Raw genomic sequence first — 22,090 nt, 5'->3', positions numbered from 1 at the left:
CTTCTCCTTCAGAATGTACTTATCTGGTCAGAGGCCACCACAAATTGCTTAAAAGAGCCTGCAGAGGACAGCTGGAACAAATATTTGAAAACTCAACTGAGCATATGAGAGTTAAGTGTGTCACTAAACCCCAATCTGAGTAGCAGATGACGGCTGCGTTGAAGGGGGGACCAGCCCTGCAGTTTAGGTTACGGGCGCAAGCTGTGTGTGTACATAGGCCCTTTGTCGGGGTTCTTCTGTGAAGAAAACCTCCATTCAAGTAAACCCTGAGGGCCACCTGTTAGTACCACACACTCCCGTCCTTGTACACGCACACACTGCATCCCTCACCCACACACACATACACACATTTTAGCTCTGTCGCCTGACAGCAGGGGCGACAGCTGACACACACGGCCTCTGCAGGCTCTCGAGTTTCTGCATGTAGGAAACACATGTGAGCACAGTTGTTCAACATTAGTTTCACTTAAGGTTTCAGTCTGATGTTAAAGAAGACTTATACCACTCTCATATCTGTCCTTTAAATATGAAGCTACAGCCAGGAGACAGTTAGCTTAGCTTAGCATAAAGACTGGAAACAGGGGGAAACAGCTAGCCCGACTATAACCAAATCCTCCAACCAGCACCTCTAAAACTCACAAATTAGCCTGTTGTATCTCTGTTTAATCCATACAAAAGTGTAAAAACAATAAGTTGCAGATTTATGAGGGGTTATGTGCCAAACTATTTTGGAATTTGGTGATTTATTTTTACCTTTTGACACAGCCAGTCTAGATGATTCCCCCTGTTTCCAGTCTTTATGCTAAGCTAAGCTAATCACCTCCTGGTTGTAGCTTCATATTTACTGTACAAACATAAAAGTGGTATTGATGTGCTCATTTAAGTCAAGAAAGCAAATAAGAGTATTTCCCAAAGGTGAAACTATTGCTTTTACACATTTCTGTGTGTTTGTGTGACTAAAAGTCTGAGTTTTAGATGCCAAAATGTAGAGAAGCCTCAGTCTGCGTTCCCTGCATCAATAAAGATGAGAAATATCCCTCTTGCTAGCAACAGAAAGAAGTCAAGTGTGTGTTGCAGTATTTGGTTTTGAGTCATCGTAATCTCTGGGATCTAGTGAGTGTGAGTGCTCAATCAGAAGTCCCTGAGCAGACATCCATAAACAGAAGTGTGTTTAAGAGTGACAGAGGTTTTGTGAACTCTAGAGAGAACCACGGGGTGCAGCCACTGGAGAGAAGCTCATTCATTCATTCATGCTCTATGCTGTCGTTTATGTAACCGACTTGCTCCATAACTAAAAATGGAAGTGTACGCAAATGGAGGAGTTAATTTGAGCTCTGATGTAAAAATATCAGGGCCTGCGAATGGAAACTTGAGTCAAACACTGCTGAGATAACAAACAAGATGTTAAAGAGGTGATTTCTTGTTTTCAGGAAAATGTGTTGTGAAGTTTTTAGAGAAGTGCTGGATGCCAGCTGGAGGGGAAAGTGCAAGCATACTTGACATTGACATGCTTATTCTCACAGTAGGATTGTGTGTATAGTGGTGTTTGCGGAAGGAAAAACTCAAAAAACAATCACAAGTTTAAGTAGTGCACTCACAATCTTGCTCCAGACCAGTCCAGTGGTGTGGTGCTGTTTGATGAACGACTGTATCTCAGTCCAGATTGACAGGTAGGAGCGCACCCAGTCCACATGGCGTCTGTCGCTGGGGGGAGACAAAAGGAGGAGGAGGAGGGAAGCAGTAAAATAGGAAGGAGCAAAGGAAAGGACGAGATGTTAGGATGGATTAGAGCAGAAGAGCACGAACAAAGTCAACAAAGGAAGTGATGTTGAAGCATTTTGCAGCTAAACTTTATACTGTAGATAGACAGATGTTGTTACTGTAACTGTAAAAATCTAATTCCCCCAGTGCATGTTTCTGTTATATTGCATTTTGTGCGATTTAATGAACAAACTACAATGAAGCAGATTTTACAAAAGGTAAAACAAAAGACGTCTAGTTCTCATAATGTTTCTGGGATCATACTAGTGGGGCATGTTCAGCCATTTTACCTTCACTCAAAACCAAACCCGATGTATTATTTCTACTGTTTCAAGAAGCCTTTGGTTTCCATTTATTTCTGTTAATTATGAAAATCTATTGGCAAATTTTTGAAACTTGCTTGAGTTGTGTGATCAGTCACAGGAACATCATTCTGCATTAATTTTTGTTTTATCATTGCTATGAGACGATTTACTACTGACTAGTCAAATAAATCTAGTCTTAAACTGAATTATCACTCAAAGATGATGTAATATTGTCAAAAATTAATACTTGATGTTCACTGTGATGAATGACACAACTCAAGCTTCTCAAGTTTCAGTAGTACAGAAATTAATCAAAAAATGGCTGCCTGGAGCTGAAAAATACAATGAATTTTAAAGGTGCAGTGTGTAGAATTTAGTGGCATCGAGCTGAACAGAATTGGCAGAAATAGAACATAATATTCATAAGTATGTTTTAATTAACGTATAATCACCTGAAAACAAGAATCGTTGTGTTTTCATTACCTTAGAATAAGCCCTTTATATCTACACAGAGAGCGGGTTCTCTTCCACGGAGCCCGCCATCTTGCATAGCCATGTTTCTACAGTAGCCCAGAACGGACAAACCAAACACTGGCTCTAGAGAGGGGCTTTCGTGTTTTTCACGAGTTTCGCTGCCACCGTAGGTTCTCCTACATGCTTGGAAGGGGAGGGTGAGGGGAGGGGCATTCACTTGGTTGCAACCTCACCACTAGATGCCACTAAATCTTACACACTGGTCCTTTAAAATAGAAGAATCCATTGAAAAATCTGAAACCCTAAGGCATAGTTTGCAAAATTGTCAAGTGTCATTTGAAGTATATATGATCTATAGTTACAGTAGTAGCAAAATCACTGGTGATGGTCCTTTAAAAGACAGCTCAAGAATTTCTATGTCTTAAAGTTTCACAAAAAAAAAAAATAGTGATATCATCACTTATCGTGTTGTGAAAAACATATATTTACCTTTCCTTGTAGTCCTTGAGCACTCTGTTGGTGTAGAAGGTGGCAGCATCGTTCATCTCTTTCACGTAGGGACCTGGCTTCTGACCCTGAGAGTTTCAATTTCATTAGAAATAGATATCTCACTGTGACATCAAAACTATCTTAAACATTTTTCTGGGCAAAAGTGTCCTGACAGCGACGTACACTGAGCAGAGCTAGCTCCAGAGTTTTTGTTTTATTTAAAATCTTAAGTGGAACTTTGATCTTTATCTAAGTGATATTCTTCACAAAACTCTGAAGAAGACATTTTGTACTGATGGGAAACAAAGACTAGCGAGAAGACAGATTGGGACAATACTACGTAATGTTGGAGGGAGAAAAAACATGATGAGGTAATGCTCATGTATTTGTATGCAGCCTTCTTACAGACGTTTATGTATTTTGATTGGACGTTCTTCATTTAATTTCAAGTGTAAACTTGGTTTTCTGGCAACATTTTATAATAATTAGCATTTTTCCAGTGTGGTTTTCTTTTTCATGAACATAGATTAAGTTTAACATTTAGACTTTTAATGTCTCTTATCTAATATAGTCTATTATAAAGCATTAACAGCTGATCAAATAGTGAAACTTCATGATTATATTTGTTATGGATTCACCTCAGTTAGAGATTATGATTTTTTTCATCCATACTATTTTCATTTCAGGATGCTTGATAATTAAGTCACACTTTCCTTATCACATAACCCTTGACTTTGAGAGTGTGTGTGTGTGTGTTTTGTGTATCCTTACCACAGCCACCCAACCTAGAGCTGGGATACTCTCGCTGACAGCTGAGAGGTGGTTGAAGAGGTTGCTGCCGCGGTTTCGTTCTCGGAAGCTCTGGATCTCCTGGATGTGATCTGAAATCGGCTTCAGCAGGTCATGAAGCTCCGTCTGCAGGTGGCACACACATAGACAAGACGCGGTTGGGTTTTTTTTTTTTAGGAGGGGACAGCAGAGGGGAAGGATGTAGAAAAAAGAGATGATGCAAGAGAAGAATGATAATGATGAAAGAGGAGACTGGAGTGTGAGGCCTGTAAACATCTTGTTATATTAAATCAAACTACTTGTTTGATTTACATATTTCAGATACTTCTGACTTTACAACCCCACCCGTAGCAAGTCATGCTCTCTGTGCCAGCCAGTAATTCCCAAACTAGGCTACAGGACAGTAACTAATTTTATTAGCCGGAGCCTTTTTCCATTGGAACATCCAGATCTTAGCTACAGTATAGCTCGTCTCCCAGCTCCCCCTCCCCTTTGCTCCGTTCCTACAAACATTCCTCGGTTCATGGGGAGATCCCTCTGGCCTTGTAAGGCATACCGCTCCTCCAGTGTTTACAGTTTACCTATCACACATGCGCCTGCACACACATAGATTCAGGAACAAAATGTTTCAGTGCTGAATTGCTGCAGCAGTTTTCTTATTCTGATCTGCAACGAACTGGATGCTATGTGAAATATCCACTGTTTGTTAATGTTTGTTTCTTTATTCGGATGGCAAGTTGAAGAGCCCACTGAAAAATATGTTCTGCTGTTGAAATAGCTGGTTTAAGTACACACACACATTAAGATAAGCGAATATGGCTGATAATATAATATCAGATTATATAAGAATGACATGAGCCTCGTGTATCCTGTGTAAATGTGTATGTGTGCATACAAATAGCAGTTTTTGTGAGTTTTTTGAACGATATACGTAGATGTGTGCCTGTGTAATTTCATGCTTGCGTGCAAAGGATCAATAAAAACAGAAATAAACTTTCTCCTTTTTTTTTTTCTTTTAAATTCTTCCCCCGATCAGATGCACATGATCTCCATAAGCTGAGATAGACGCCCCTTTCTCTGCTCCTCTGCCTGCTTTTATTCTCCCTAAATCCAGCTAATAACTGTCTCTGAGCAGCTTTGAAGCAATATTTCTCTTGTCCTCAAAATGAGAGTGTAGGAGGATAACTGGTTGAATATGAGTGTAAGTGGTGAACTCATGAAAACAGCCAATCACATCACATTTCTCCTTCCCAGTTCAGTTTGTAGGTATTCTTTCTGTTGTCAGCGTTTAACTAGTCACCTATTTCATTCAGAATTTTTTTCACTGTCTGTATGGATATTAATAAAGAACAAGGACCCATTCTCCACCAACTGACTGCATCCATCAGCTGTCTCAACCTCGCAACAATACAAAACAACAACATGGCTCCCAGTGGAAGCATGACATGTCCTCTGAGTCAGTACATAGGTCACAGCGTGGGCTTCCCCTCTCTCAATCACACTGCAGAGAGACAGTGAGTGAGTGGAAGATGCAGGGAGGACTTTACTGTAATCCCACACGCGCTGTAACTTCTGTAACCTTTCTGGTAAATTTCGGCATCATGTCAGAACAGGAGCCAGAGTCAATTTGTCCATGTAAGACCTTGCAGCAAATTGCCAGCTCAGGATCTACTGACATTTCTGAAAATTTTGTGCCATGGCTCTTGTGGGAACAAAAACAGAAACATTCCTGGGTTGCCTGAATAGCAAAGAAAAATCTACATTGCTCTAATGACAGTAGAGCAGAGAAGGTCTACTGCATGTGCTGGTGGGAAGCTCCAATATGTCGGAGTTGATTGTCAGCTATCGCAAAGCATTTCATTCACAAGTTATGTTGGAGGAAAATGAAAAACAGAAAACAATTAGTGAACACGATATCATGAAAATGTTAATGATTATTTCCTTTAATAAAACAACAATAAACTAATTTATTTCTGCTGCTGTTGTTCTTCCTGCAGTGACTGAGAGAAAGATTCAATCCTCAAGTTCAACTGTGTAAACTCACAACTGATCAAATCGGTAGCTTTTTGTATTAGATCTTCCCTCATTTGTATTGTCAGCTTGGCCACAAGCTAGCATGTTTAATGATTGATTTGACATTTTGTGACATATGCTATTTACTTTCTTGCCAAGAGTTAGAAGAGAAGATCGATACCATTTTCGTGTTTGTGCACTAAAAATGAAGCTACAGCCAGCAGGCGATTAGCTTAGTTTAGCATACAGAGTGAAAGCAGGGGAAAACTGCTAGCTTAGCTCTGTCCAAAGGTAACAAAATCTGCCTACCAGCATCTCTGAAGCTCACAAATTAACACATTGGGCCTCATGCAAGAACCACCAACGTACGAGCATTTTAAGATCATTTATGGCATTCATCAATTTTCTTGTACTTTAAATTTTCTCTTAGGTGCGAACAAAGTTTACAAGTGGTCCAGACCTGTTGTATGAGTCATGATCAGATAGTCTCTGCCTTTCTCACAAAGGGTTTGAGTTAAAACTATAATTATTAATATTGATATTTAAAGGGTTTAAATACGCGTCGTCATACACAGACATTGTTGGCAGCTGTAATAATACTTTCTAATTGTTTCGGGTTCTCTACTACTGACACTTGTAAATTAGCTCTTTTTTTGTCTGCTGATTTCTGAAAGCAGGACATGAAACTCTGCAATGTGAAATTCATGTTTTTACTCTTTGGGAACATTTTTGTGAATGAAACTTTCCCACAAATGGAGCGAAACAGGTCACCTTATATGGACATTTTAGGGCTGTTGATTATCTCAAATCTCATGAATGCACACCTCCTCATGAACAGGTGGCATTAATCAGCCTGAAAAGAGCGATTCACGACAAGTTTGGACAGTTAAGAGCGTTTGTTGAATCAGACTTGGAACACTCGTATGAGCAAACCTCACAGAAAAAAGAAAAATAAGAGAGTTTTAGGATAAGAATACAAAAATGCTCTTGTATGAGGCCCATTGTATTTAATTTTTTTACTCCGAAGAAAAACAGAAGTACAAAACTGTTGAAAAGTTGGGGTTTTATGGCGGGTTACAAGCTAGACTACAGCTAACTGGCAGACAGAACAAGGCTAGCTGTTTCTCCTGCTTCCAGTCTTTATGCTAAGCTAAGCTAATTGACTGCTGGCTTTAGCTTCATATTTAATGTACACAAAAGAAAGTGGTATTGATCTTCTCTTGCATATTTCTGAAAATCTATAACTATTTCTTTAAACTCTCCGAAAGCCACGGACACAATTGTGATGCAATTACTCTGCTGAAAAACATACTTTTCTAAACAGTGCTTCAACACAGTGGGCACATTTACTACTGAACTGAACATAACAGTTTAAACTGCCAACAGAACCTGATAAGAAGCAATTTAAAGTCCCTGCATCATGAAAAATGAGGTGACTGCTCACTGATGTGCGTTTGAACTACGTTGTTGACTACGAATCTTTGAAATGAGCTGAATGAAACTATTTGAATCAGCAAAGTGATTCATAATTTCCTCGTCTACTCACAAGCACAAGGAACAGGTGCAAAAAATGAGTCAATATAGTTACAAATTACTCAGTCTACCATAAATATATTTCTGTAAATGCAGATGTGGCGATGTCGTCATTGATAGTCAACAAAGGTAGAGATGTGCACTGTAGAAGTGGCGAATACAGACAGAGACAGAATGAGCCGACAAAAGGATCAAAAGCGTCGGATCACATTATTCAGTGGTCAGTGTGTTACAACAGCACAGTGTCCGAGCCTTGACTTCCTATACAAGCACTGGATCAAAGGTGGAGAGCGGAGGGCGACAATGGCAGAACAGCTGTAGGAGGGTTTTTTAACGCAGTGTGTGAACTTCCAGAGCCAGCAAGACAGACAAAAAAACACACACACAATCACACACAACGAGTTAACGGGCCAACTTGAGGTCACATGAGAGAGAGGCTTACTTTCTCTTGCCTCTCACACACACACATACACACACACACACACACACACACTGACAACAGGCTCAAATATAGAACATGCCCATAAAAAGTCATGGAGCACAACAGGGCTGCGCTGGAGAGAAAGGCCAGAAGTTTGTATGCTGTGTTGCTGTGTGAGTGTGTGTGTGTGTGTGTGTGTGAGAGAGAGAGAGAGAGGGGCACTGGCCAGAGTTACACACACTTTTCTACCTCTGCCTGATCTGAATTGAGGACTACAGATATAGACATGAATGAGGGAGGTCAACAGATGTGTGTGTGTGTGTTTGGGAAGTATTGCATTGTCGGTTTGTGTGTGTGCGGGAATTCAGTATGTGTGTGTGTGTGTGTGTGTGTGTGTGTGTGTGTGTGTGTGTGTGTGTGTGTGTGTGTGTGTGCTGAAGGGCAATGGGTCATGTTGACTGTGTATAAATACCTGATGTCCCATGTTAGCTTCAACTCCACGACAATAGATTTTCTCATATGCATTTTCTTTAATCTGTCTTTTAGAAAATCTGAAATATGACACTTGGGTTTCACATTCATATTCTAAATTGGTATTAATGACTTTACTGGCAAGTAAAGTAATTTGTGAATCTCAGGATTTTCACAAAGATAAGCAAAAAAATGGTTATTTTGTTGGCATTTAGTGACTACAGCACCCATGAGGCTTTGACAGCACTACTGGGATTAATGCAATGCTCATGTCATGTCAAAGTTACTGTCATTAGAAGCAGAGTTGGGATTTCGGCCAAACCTTCACCTGCTTCCAAGGTGCATGGAGAAGGGAAATAGTTTTAATATGTCCAGAATCACTTGTAGTATAAAGGATAAAGAGGTTTGTTATGAGATGGCCACAAACTGAAACGTGTTGTACTCATAGTTTAGTTGTTGTTGGAGTTACTGTTTAGGAGTTACCATAAGTACTTCTTCCTGGCTTGTAAATAATGTTCACTTCAGCATTTTTTTTTGCTGCTATTAACAGTTGCGCTGTAACAGTTGTAACAGTTGTAACTGGGAAACTGACTTCTCTGAAAGCTCTGATACACCTGATTTGGCAATTCGAAAGTGCCTGAAAAGTCAAACAAACATGGACACCTCACGTCAGCTCAAGTCAATCGCTTAACGTGACCAAACCCATATTTATAGGCTATAGTGCTATATTGTCGATGTTCAGTGTTTGTAACCCTTGCATGAAACTTCTGCAATCACATAACCGTCTTCAGTCGTCCCGTGACATGAAGTCTCACATTGCAAACATGGGAATATTTCCCATCACTACCATCCATCTCATATGACATGAACACGGCATAACACTCATAAGATGTGTTTTTGTTGAACACTATCAAAGATGGTTCTTGTCTCTTTGTTAAAATTGCATTGCATTTTTTAAAATCCAGAACAGTAACAGTAGCATCATTGGCCCCAGAAAAATGCAATTTAATCTCTGCTGTGTACTTGTATATGGATTGGTCAACAATAAAGTTCTCCTGAGTCTAATAGATACCAGAGCTGTTTTACAGTCTTTTGGATCCAAGTCTGAGTCAAACTTAAATCTTGTCAAAACAGGTAAGTCTCAGTTAAACTCTCAAGTGTTTGAGGGCGAGTTGATGACAAGCCTCAAGTCTTGGTCCAGTCTTTAGGGAGTCATAATTTCTGAGATTTATTCCTGGCTCGTTTTGGAATTGCCTCTTAGGTTAGTGACAGTGCTGATGAATTTCATCTCCTCTTCCTCATATCTCTCTCCTCTCTCTCAGCCCACCCCTCTCTTGGGTCGGTCTCTCGCTCTCACTCGCTCTGTAAAACCCTCACTCTTTCTTTGTTTGCATTTCTGACAATCACTGAATGCTCTTTTCACCGCCTCTCAACCAGTGACCTGACAGATAGGGAGTAATCACTTCCTGGTGGGCTCTGCGGACCCTGTAACACACACACACACGAACACACACACACACACACACGAACACAACACAAACAGAAGGCCAATGGGATGATATCATATCGGCTCTCTCACACACACACACAGCTTTCTCTCCCACCCCCCCTTCTCTATACGTGAACATGTTGGGAATGTGTTGTATTAGCATTTTCTTAGTCAAAGAGCAGCATAATCCCTCTGTGAACAGCCCGGCCTGCTGGGGAACACAGGAGGGGAGGACACAGACGGACGGACACCAGGGACTCACATACAGTTAATGTCTCTGTTAGGCTGCTGTTAAACATTTTGATGCAGTTTGTATTTGAACGTAATGAGAGTCGTGCAATTGAATGAAAACTTGCCTGCAAGTAGAGATATATAAGATGTTTAAGAATATACTTGCCCCCCCTATTGAATAATATTTTTTAAAATAAACACTCCCTTTCAGTTAAATGTCTTCCTAATACCTTACAGTTAGCTACAATAACAGTCATCCCAAAAGAAAATTAAGATCCAGAAAATCCAGCCTCATATAGTCCCATATCAAATCAAAATCTAGACTAGCAAAACTGTTAGGTCAAAGACTCAACTCATTAATTCCTAGACTTGTATCTCGTGATCAGACAAGATTTATTCCTGGGAGACAAGTATATTCTAATATCAGAAGATTGTTGGGAGTCATGCAATACATTAAAAATAATTTTAATTTTAATTCAAAGGTGTATTGGTGATAAGCTTATATAGTAAGCTTGGATGCAGAGAAGGATTTTGATATCTTTTTAATGTCCTACACAGATTTTCTTCTCCTGAAACATTTATTCATTTGGTTAAGTTACTTTATACAGACCCATAATCTGCAATTTTAGTGAATGGTCCACTTTCATCTGCCTTCTCTATAAACAAAGGTACAAGACAAGGAGACAAGGGTGCCCACTATCACCACTGTTGTTTTCTCTTGTTATGGAGCCTGGCTGAAGCTATCAGATGTAATGAAAAAATAACTTACATGGCACAAAATTGTCTTGTATGCAGATGATGTTTTGTTGTTCTTAACCAATCCAAGCACTTCTTTGCCTGAACTTCTTGAGGTTATTAACACATTTAGTAGTTTTTTCAGGTTATAAGATTAATTTTGGGAAGTGGCCCTATCAATGGGTAGACTAAGAAAGGGTAATCAAAACATTTCATTTTAGATCAATAGAGACTGTTTTTGGTATTTCTATCCCATATGAGCTGAAGCAGTTAACAAAGCATAATAGAGTACCAGTTATAACAAAGATCAAAAATGATTTACAGAGATGGTCTGTACTTCGTCTCTCTATGATTGGACGGATTGCACTAATTAAAATGAATGTATTACTGAGGATATTGTATCCTATCCAAATGTTGCCAACAGATATTCCAATAAAATACTTTAGAAATCTGCATAAATATTTATGCAAATTGATATGGGTTAATAAAAGACCAAGATTTAAATTAGTTAAATTGTAGCTTCCCATATCTAAAAGAGGCCTCTCTGTACCTAACTTTAAGTTCTATCACTGAGCCTCTCAAATGAGACATATGTTACATAGATTTAGAAATGATCGGGTGCGAATCACTATTACCCTCTGATTTACTATTTATAGAGAGAACCAGCATGACATTCTTTCATGCAGGACAATTTTGTGATCTTTAAGCACTTGGTACAAAATATGTAAATATTATGTGATGATGAGAACCATATCTTATCTTGCAGCTGTGGTAAATAACCCTCACTTCCCTCCTTCTTGTTTAGACACTGGAGATGGTGGGAAGTAGGGGTGATTAATATAAAGGATCTGTTTGACGGACCGGTAATGAAATCATTCTCTCAGTTGCGTATGGATTAGAACAAATGCAATCTTTTAGATACTTGAAATCAGGAGTCATGTTCATTCGGTTCCCAGCTATAGAAGGAAGGCTCAGATTAGTTTCCCTGAAAAATTGCTGATCAAATCTGTCTCTGTGCATGAAAAAAACATTTAGTTATTTGTACGGGGAAATTGTAAAATGGGAGAAGAATGATATCAACATCAGTAGATGTTCCACCGAATCAGATTTTCAGGCCACAATAAGTACAGATGAATGGCAAACTATTTTATTCAATGTAAAAAAGATAAGTTGCTCAAGCATGTCTCATGAAATGTGATTTAAGATCATTCATAAACTGCATGTAACCTGTTTTATTAGATCCAAGTATGATCCTGATTGTACTATAATTTGTCCAAAATGTATATTGGTAAAGCAACATACTTTCATGCTTTCTGGGAATGCCCAACTATTGTGGAATTTTGGAATAATGTTCAAAGGAAAATTGATGGTATGCTCAGATGCAAGTCAACATTAAACCCACTCATCTAATTTTAGGATTAGATGACACCGCAAAGCATGCTGTTGAGTATAAATATATTTTGAGAATTTGTTGGTATGCTGAAAGGTAATGTACTCTTCAAAGGTGGATTGGTGATAAACCTCCTGATGTTTCCCTTTGGTTTGATAAATTCCTGAATTTAATTCCAATCGAAAGGTTATCATACATGACTAAAAACAGACTGGATTCCTGCAAACCTGGCAGCCAGTCTTAATTAGTGTAGAAGAAGAGCTACAAATTGGGTTTCAGAAGTATATGAGTGTATCAATAGTGAATTGTGGCTACTTATAATGTATGTATGTCTGTATATAAACATATGTAAGATTTATCTTGTGGATCTGTGACTAGTACAAGATTTGTATTACGGCTGCTTCCCGTGAGTAGGAGTGTGTGTGTATGTAGGTGTCATTATGTATGTATTTGTGTCCCTCAGGGTGGGGCTGGAGGTGGGGGAGTGGGATATTGTAGTATATGATCATTATGGTGTACATATATGTATTCTTTGTTTACAGTTCATTCTTGACTTTGCAAAAATGTACACTTGACTATGCAATACTACTGACAATAATAAAAAACTACTGAATAAGAACGCTTTTGTGCAACTTAGCTGTTAAATACCAACACAAACAGCCAATTATAATGATGGTAAAAGTCACATAAAACAATAATTACCATTGCTGGGCTCTAAGAGAACCAGCAGAGAGAACATAAAGTATGAACAGTGGGATAACAAATGGCATTGCCTTAACTGTTTATGACAAGATGACTGAAAGTAACAGAATAAACCATTAAACAACCATTAAATTATATTTACTGTTTACTGCCTACCATGCAGTAAAAGTTTTGGCTCAGTTCAACAGTAAAGCTGCACAAACAGAATACGACTGGCACCTGCTGTGTAGTTGTAAGTCTTTTTAGGACATGTTGTGCCTTTATTTGAGAGTCAACAGTTGAGAGATGACAGGAAATGAGGAGAGAGAGAGATGGGGTACGACATGTGACAAAAGTTCATGGCAAAACTCAAACCGGGGATATTGCAGTTCATGGTCAACGCTATAAAACACTCCAACTGTTTAGTCCCCAAGCCTCATAGGCAATAACTGGCACATTGACATACTTTGTAGAGTAACTATTTCTTCTCTTTTTAAAAAAAAATGTGTTCCTAAATCTGAGATCTTTTGAGTTATGTATTGAAAACATTTGAGCTATTATGTAAGAAAAAACACATTACATACATTATAGGTCAAACAGCAGCTATTCACTATTGCAAACCTGTTTAATTATGCAACATATTGGTTGCATATTGCAATCAAAGGTGTACACAAGTATAGTCGTTATTTATAGAAAAAAAATGGGGGAATTCTCCTGACAGCCAATTAAACATTCAGCACTTTTGCAGTCAAAACTGATGACAGTGTGTGTAATTTTCTGCTGTCATACCTGTGCAGGTTCCTGGTGTGTAGCCGCTATTTTGAGGAAAGATCTTTGAGTCTGCAGGGCATTGTTCACCATCTCTGCCTGTCGATCACAAAGGGTCAAAGTCAGATTGGATTACAATAAATGACACATTTTATGGAGAGTAACAAGCATTACATTAATATATTGTGTCTATATATGACTAGAGATGTTGAGCTGCCCTGAAAAAAAGTTTCTCCATGCTTTGCTCGTGTACTCTCATGCCTACAGAACTCTAGGAAGTAAAACTGTCTGTATAAAACATATAAAAACATGCACACAACACACACACACACTCTCACACACATAGAGGTTGGCTTAGTCCCAGCCAGCCGTGTCCTGTGTGTGTTTGGGAGGACCTCCAGTTCAGAGCCAAGGGAACCACCAGGGAGGCTTTGTCCATAAAAGGAGCTCTCCAAACTTAAAGAAAGTACCTCTGGCTCTCACTCGCTCACACACTCCCCCTCCTCCTCCTCTCTCCGTTCAGTGATGGGATGCGGAGATACAGATCTTTTTCAAGGTACAGAGGGAGAAATGCAAGCATTTTTTCTCTAAATTTCACTGTAATTTCTTTCTTACTGCCTTTACTCTTCTGTTTTGGAGCACTCTCTGTTGCTTTGGATCTATTCCAAGGACATAACAAGGCTATTATTGCCAACTGGCTTACCACAAAACACACTTACAGCCCTAGAGGGAGTATGGGGTCATTACCAAATAGGAAAAGGTGCTCCACTAGCAGTTTGATAAATGAACGTAAAGTCAAAGTTCAATCATACTCCCATCCTTGACTTTGTAAAGGACAGGAAGCTTTTTCTGTCATACACACGTCATGGACCTCACATACACACACATTATTATGCTTCGGCTTTACAGAAACATGCATATCTGAGTGGGATCTAGAGTTGGACAATCCTGTTTGTTTATAAATCTACATCCAATGAAATGAAGGTTGGCACAGAGAGACTGTATGAGTTGCTCCTCTGGTATCCATCTGTGCTCACATTAAAGAAGAGCTTCCATGTCTCTATCATACTGAGTTTGAATTAAAGGATATCTTTTCAATTTCAGGTTATTTAGTGAGTAGAATATTTCAAACTGAGGCTGCCAATTTTCTTAAGTTTTGTTTTTGTCAACAAATCTCATGTGCAGAGCCAAACTAACAATGACTTCATCTACTAACAATTGTTGTGTGTGTATCCAAAGCCTCATATATCGTATTCCTCTGTGCACTAGTCCTCAGTTGTTGTCCAAAAACTATTACAAACATGTCAGTGAGTCACATTGCTGCACTGGGTGACTTGTTCCTTCACTCAGAAGATTACAGTCACGTTAGTTTGTTTATAGACAGCTCCAAAGACTAATAACAGCGAACACATTTTCAGTCTCCAGGGAGTAGTTCTGTGTATAGCAGATGCCACTGAGCATGCGCGGAAAGCGGTTCAGTTTACAGAGCTTCACTAGCTTGTTGTGCTACATATCAGAACCTCTTGACTTTGTACTGAAGTTCTTTACAAAGTACAATGTAGCACAAAATCAAAAGGTTGTGATATGTGGCACAACAAGCTAGTGAAGCTCTGTAAACAGAAATACTCTCCAGAAACTGAAAATGTGATCACTGTTGTTAGTCTTTGGAGCCAACTCTAAACAAACTACCTTGACCATAATCTTTGTGGTGAAGAAACATGTCACCCAGTGCAGCACTGTGGTTCATTTACGTGTTTTTAATAGTTTTTGGAAAACAACGGAGGTCTACAGCGCAGAGGAATAAGATATATCAACCTTTGGACACACAATACTTGTAAGTAGGATGAGTTCGTTGTTGGTTTGGCTCTGCACGTGAGATTTGTTGACAGTAAGAAAAATTTCCTTTAAAAGTAAGGCTCATGTTTTAAGGTCATGGAGTTATCACAATTATTAGTTGTTTTCAAGAACAATAGACTGACAAACCTGTACTGTAACTGTAGATCATTATGACAACAGCTGTGGTTACATCTGCTACAACAGCTGGTGCAGTGCGTGCATGAGTGTGTGCATTTATGAAGTGTGCGACAACAAGTGATTCATCATTCATCAGCCAACATTTGCGTTGAATTTCTGTCTGAACTTTTGGGGTCAGCACTTACATGTTTCTCCACGTCGCTTCCTATGGCTCTGCTGTTGCTGAGGTATTCTGACACTGGACCTCTCAGCAGCACATCGAACGCCTCCACACACTGAGGCAGATCTGGAAACACAAGGAGAGATCACTATAAATGTATCCAAAGCTTTTTTTAACTCCCAAACCTCTGAGCCAAGTTTTATCATATTACAGACTTCCATACTTCCATTGATGCCGTTGACACAGTCCCCATTAGCCATGCCACTGGACGCCTGCATCGTGACGGACATCTGCTCCAGGCGAGTCACAGCTCGCTCCAGCCGCTCCATTAAACCGTCCATGGTAACAAACCTGGAAACAAAAGTGGGAACGCAAACATGAGGGCCGTGTAGTTGAGCCTGTGCCATCAGAGCTGAAATCACAACTCTGAGCTCATTTTTAGTTTTGTTAGATGCTGTTTTATTATATCTTATTGATCCCAGAGGATTTGTTTTGTTTGTCCAGTCTCAACAAGGAGGTCAGAGAGTGATCACCATCCAACTTTCCCACCCTGCCGCTCCTAGTTTTCAGAAAGCCAGACCATGCCAGTCTCAGAGAGTGAATCTACATGAAGTCAGTGCAATGCTGGTTTATATGAACACAGTCTCTCTTTGAGCTGTATGGTCCTCTGTTGCAGGCACAACCTCTTCGGCTGAACACATGAACATACTGTAACACACAATTGGATTAAGAAGGGACAGAAAATGGAGACAAGTAAGAAAGGGCCTGGGAAAATACCCGATAGAGTGACTTTACCGACTGGACAGAGTCAGATACAAACAATAGGAAGAGGTGTTTTCTGTACCTCGAAGGTAATGCATAAACCAGGAGATTCGCTTTGTTTTAAGCTTTCGGTTTTCCTTCAAAACCATCATCAGTTGCAGGTAGAGGTGTCAGGAAACAACAGCTAATAAATTCCAAGTATGCCTGCTGATTGCATTAATTAGGCTGATTAGTAATACTGAACATGTTTAATGGTATTTAAGGCTGTTTCCTTTCACTTCAACCTGCTCCTGATAAGATAAGATACTTAATTGTCCCTGAGGGGAAATCTATCTTGGGCTCAAATGTTGCACACAGCTGCAAAAATACAAGGGAAACACAATATAAGTACATAATCTCTGGATGTACATGACACCGAACAGACACATACAAAATACACTATTGTACCCCTAGTACAACCAGTAGAGTATATGCTATTCCTTAAATGATAAACACAATGGCTTTTGGGCAGTAAAGGGGCAGAGCATATATCAAATAATTAAAATTAAAAGGTGAAAAGTGGATATGCAAAGGAGGCAATGTCTGTAAATTATACGTCCAAATAAATAGTATTGCACTTAGTATCAGTCAGTATTGCACATGAAACCATATTGCACTGGGTATACAGTACATCCTAGTCTGTAAAAACAAACCACTGTGCAACTGATTAAAAATCCCACATTTCAGGATGACTTTAGACAGTTTAGACAGCAAATATCCCTTTTTCCTTTTTCAGATTAACTTTTTCTTACAGCATCTTGTACAGAAATCGTTGCAGTTAAGCTTTTAACTTACAATACTTATGTGAATATATCAGAGTGGAAGTGTCAGTGACGGAGTGACCTCAGTAACCCTGGATGTCCCCCTGATGACTTCTTCACAAGAAACAACTCCTATTAGAAACAGGACACTCATGGAGGGATGCCGACCTAGATATGCTAGATTGGACTGCAGCAGCATTTGTCCAGCATAAATAATCATGTAGACAGTAAGATAAAAACTGCAGACAGTATTGACAAGGTTCACTGTTGAGACATAAACAAGTCTCCAACTGTAACTTAATGCCACTGAAATACATTCAAGATAGCAGCACAGACCACATCATATCTCCCTCTTCAACACTGAACGGCCATATGCCTCATCGTGAGGCAATGCAGACCTCTTTCCAATATTCATTAGTCAACAGAGTGGAATTCAATCCAGCGACCAACTGCATGTTTATGCAAGGTCTCCATTTGCAAACTACTGCTAGGTAACAAGCACTTCCTAATCTGACACCTGCTACCTGCGTGTCCAACACACATGAGACTGTTTACTTGCTTTTACAAAATGATCTATAAAAAAACACAATGACGCTCTGCATCAATAAGGAGGCTACGCAAACTGGATTGTGTTCCCTATCTGTAATCTTTGTAAATTATGTCTTGTAATTATGTGCTATGAGCAGCAAAAATGGCCTGATGGGCGTCATCTCTCTGGAGAATTCTCTCAGCGGTGCCAGATGCCTGTCGCAGGCCTCAGCTGCTATTTCTGCTCTCTGGGTCACAGCAACTCTTTTAGGCAAGACCTGAAACCTGGAGAGCTGGATGAAAGGCTGATCATGTGCAACAAGTGGAACCTGAACCAACACTGTCTGCCTCGGGAAATTTACTTGGATGGAGTGGGATCAGATTTATTTCTTGAGTCTGAGCAGGGGTAAACATATTTTTAGCAATTCTTGATAGTAGTCTTCATTGTTTTGGCACCACCACCTCTAATAAGGCCCTTTATAAAGGATTTATAGTTTGTTTTTATTTGAGTGTCACAGCATGGGATTACAAGACACCACTTTACTGTATCTCAAACATTAAAAACTATGACAAGACATCTTCTGGTACATATTTCAGATGTTTATGTAAAGAATTTCTAGCAAACTACAACCAAATAGAAAGAAAGAAATGCTATAAGTCTAAAGTTTAGCCTGACAATATCCTCATCACCCATCTAAACTGTAAATAATAGTATAATAGGATAATAATAATTTATTATTGGCTGGTAAATCATGAAAAATGCTTTATAGATTAGTTATAAGAATTAATACTGTGACGTGCCTCCCTATCCGCCTGCTGCTTGCGTGGTTGGTTCGGCCTCCTGGATCAGGAGCCAATAATCAGAGTTGGAGAGGACATCAGGAAACTGCCTACACCTGATTAAATTGGGCCTCAACCTATTTAAGTGGCTTCATTTCTGATATCTCTCTCTTCTCTTCCTCCTCGGCTTCGGGTTTTTGGGTTTTGTTTGCACGAATCACGAATATCATTGTACCAACATCTCAGACCAAAACAAATCTATATGTTGTTTACTCAATATAGTTGGAAAAAAAAAAAGAAATTCAACAACTCACAAAACTCCGATCAAACTGTCAAACTAGTCAGTGCAGATCAAATGTGGGTCAAGATTCTGTTAGTGCGTTGCCTATTTCTCGCCTCAAATGTTTTAATAAATATATTTTAGTGAACTATTAAGCTGTAATTTGAGAAAGTTTGTGGCCGCCATCTTGGAAACGGATGTGGAGGACACAGAGAGACTAACATGCACACAAAGAACAGATAAGCTCGGATAACAACAGACACAGAGGGAGTGTGACTTCATTCACTGCTCAGGTTGCCGTTACTCCACTTTATCTTTACATAGCAAATAGTTCTTTGCTGACATCCAGTGAGGTTGAATTTCATTTGGACTTTTAAGGAGACAATAAATATCATTTTTAGAGACTTCATTCATTTGTGATCCCCTTCTTTTGTCACTGACTCTGGGCCAGTTCATGACAATATGGACAACTTTTGGGTTGCCAGGTTGTGAAAAATCCCTTTGGCTGCTGTTAATCCTCCTCCAGCAGGACACTCGCTTTGTCTCTTAGCTCTTTAGTTCATCAGCGAAGCACTTAAATAGACTGATTGAACACTTAACGTCTGGAAAAGAGCTACAGCACATCTGGATCCATTTATTAACAACATATTAACATTTACAGCCACCGACTTAATGTTTTACTTTAAGAATCCTTTATTAAGTATTTATGAACGTTCATAACTGCAGCTGACATATAAACTGTTGCTATCGGCTAATTAATAGTTTATTAATGACTTACTAACATTTACAACTGCAGGCATGATGGTTTTAGTTGTTCTTATTAATGCCCGATAACTGATCTACAAAGTATCAGTAAGTGATTATATTGATAAAGCATCAGTATCAACTTATAAACCCTTTATTAAGGGGGACTTGTTAGAAAGTGGTATTTGACAAACTTAGAAACAAATAAAGTTTGGACTCAGATAAAGTTATAATCTTGGAAATGTAATTTTATACATTACATAGAAGTAACAGAATCAATCACTCTATTTTCTCAAGTCCATAATACTTTATAATCACTGTCTGTCTCAATAATAACGTAAGACTTTTCTTGAAAGCCATGAAACACAGTAAACAGTAAGCGTCTGCGCTGATTGTATTGTTGACCAGCCAAACTCTCCATGGCAATGCAAAGACTTAGCCAAAGACATGTGACTCTCTTTGCTTTTATAGACTTATAATATTCAGCTGATCACAGAAACTGAATGAGAACCAGAGTGTGTTCAAACCATTAAGCCTTAGAAATAGTTATACACAGAGGCACAAAGACTATGAAGTACAAAAACACAAAATGCTTCATTCGTACAGTGAATATAATAAATATGCCTAGAGGTTTTTAGTAGCCATTACTGTCGCCTCCACTGTATGAACACATTCCTCTCTCTGTTGCTGCAGACAGGTGGACCACAGCGCCCGACACATAAAGACCCCAGACTCCAAGCAACAGCTGAGAAAGCGCACATGTTGCTGCAGTGGAAAGATATTACTGACTTCACCCTGACCTGCATGTGTCTTCTGAACCCTCTGGCCTGGTATCTGATCTTTGAGGCTATATTGAGCCACAGCCTGACGTTGTGCTGCTATGGGCCGACTGCACTGTAAGATATTCTAACGTATAGTTCTCGGTGTACTGTGATGTTGTTCTGGGATCTTGTGGAGATTGACAAGTAAAGTACGTCCTTCTAAATATCAGTGTAGTGTTTACAGGTGCTGCGGCTGTTTATGCAGCCATTACAACAGGAAGCTGTGACATCATCAGCATGAGCTGTTAGTGAAAGTAACACGTGGCATCTTGGTTTTGATGTTAAAACATCATTATCAAAATTAACTCAAGTAGATAATTTAAATGTAATTGAACGTAGGTCTACAGTAGTCATATCTTGATAGATGATATACTAAATATATTGAGGTTAACAGTCGATAAAGAAAAGCCGTAAAATCAGATTTATAGAGGCCAAATAACTGAAATAGACCATTTGAATTATACACCTGTTGGAGGCAGGTGATCTTACAGTAAAAAAACTCCAAAAAAACCAATATAGACAAAACAATCTTTCCCCAAGGTCCATTTAGTGGCTGTTCTGGAGCTTTCAACCATATCACATAATCTTCGTCAGCATTAAGAGTTTATCTTGTTGTCATGGAAGAGTAGATGTTCAGATTTTGTTCTTTTTCTGAGCACTTTAAAGACTTCTCCTCCATGATGTCTTAAAAGTTGAGTTTATCTCAATTTGAGCCACATGTGATATGGTCGAAAGCTCCAGAATCTAAATGAACCTTGAGGTGGGTCAAGAGTGAACTCAAAAACTCATAAAAACGTTAGTACAACAGCTTGAAACTCATGTAGGTTTTGATTTCAGGTGCTCATCATGCGCGGCGGGAAGATGAGATCAACACCGACGCACCATAATAAAACATGACATGGCGCTCGCATGCTGACAGGATTTTCACCGCCCCTCAGTTTAATCTGTGATGCATCACCTGCTCTGCACAATATCACCGTTACCCTACAAGACATATTAGATTTTACAACACGCTGGAAACAAACTGAAGTTATTTTCCTCCCTCTTATAGCGCCATTTCTGTGCCAGATACAAGACAGCCTGGCGCACAATGCGCAGGTGAAGCTGACTTTGTTTGGACATTTCTGCACAGTAACGCACACATCTCTGTCGGAAACCCCCCCGCCCCCCACTGCAGGGTATCATCCCCTCCACCCCACCCCGAAAACACACCAAACTTAACAATCAGTGATAAACACGTCAGTACAGAAACAACTTACCTCCCTCCTCTGGTCCGCAGTGGATTTCTGTCGGGATGTTTTGTTGTTGCTGTCAATATCCCCGGGACGGGTTCGTGGCTTTGTGCTGCTGCCGCGCAGTCCCCCTGCCTCCCTGCCCCGTCACTCAGCTGCGCACAGGACCACCGGGACTCTTCCGGGATGTCCTAATTAAGCAACACGACGAACCTGAGAGCCTCACAGCGCGCAGGGAGCAGGAGCATGACTCAGTGCTGCAGTATCTCTCCTCTGGGGGCCGACGGACATTTACCTCGCAGGCAACATGGCAGCCTCAGAGAACCAGTCTGCTAAAAATAGAGCTTGAGTGATTGAGGCTGTGGAAATGTAAGTCCTGCATGGGTCCCCTCTGGGGGGGAAGGAACTTCACTTGCAGTGGGGGGTCATCACCATCATCTTCACCATCATCAAGAGTCT

At 39.7% G+C, this 22,090-nt stretch overlaps 1 protein-coding gene across 1 annotated transcript in view; it reads right to left on the bottom strand.

Annotated features, from left to right (window-relative positions):
- cap2 (cyclase associated actin cytoskeleton regulatory protein 2) overlaps window positions 1-22,090 on the bottom strand; it is a 27,235-nt gene extending 5,145 nt beyond the window's left edge. The window contains exons 1-7 of the mRNA XM_042434906.1: window positions 21,659-22,090; window positions 15,908-16,035; window positions 15,710-15,810; window positions 13,572-13,649; window positions 3,801-3,944; window positions 3,030-3,115; window positions 1,599-1,704 (exon numbers count right to left, since the gene is read on the bottom strand). Coding sequence (XP_042290840.1) covers window positions 1,599-1,704; window positions 3,030-3,115; window positions 3,801-3,944; window positions 13,572-13,649; window positions 15,710-15,810; window positions 15,908-16,025 — 633 coding nt within the window. The 5' untranslated portion in view covers window positions 16,026-16,035; window positions 21,659-22,090. The remainder of the gene's footprint in view (window positions 1-1,598; window positions 1,705-3,029; window positions 3,116-3,800; window positions 3,945-13,571; window positions 13,650-15,709; window positions 15,811-15,907; window positions 16,036-21,658) is intronic.

This window comes from Thunnus maccoyii, chromosome 15 (genome assembly GCF_910596095.1).
Source record: "Thunnus maccoyii chromosome 15, fThuMac1.1, whole genome shotgun sequence".
In the NCBI taxonomy this organism is placed as follows: Eukaryota; Metazoa; Chordata; class Actinopteri; order Scombriformes; family Scombridae; genus Thunnus; species Thunnus maccoyii.
This window is presented reverse-complemented; position numbering and strand designations above follow the sequence as displayed.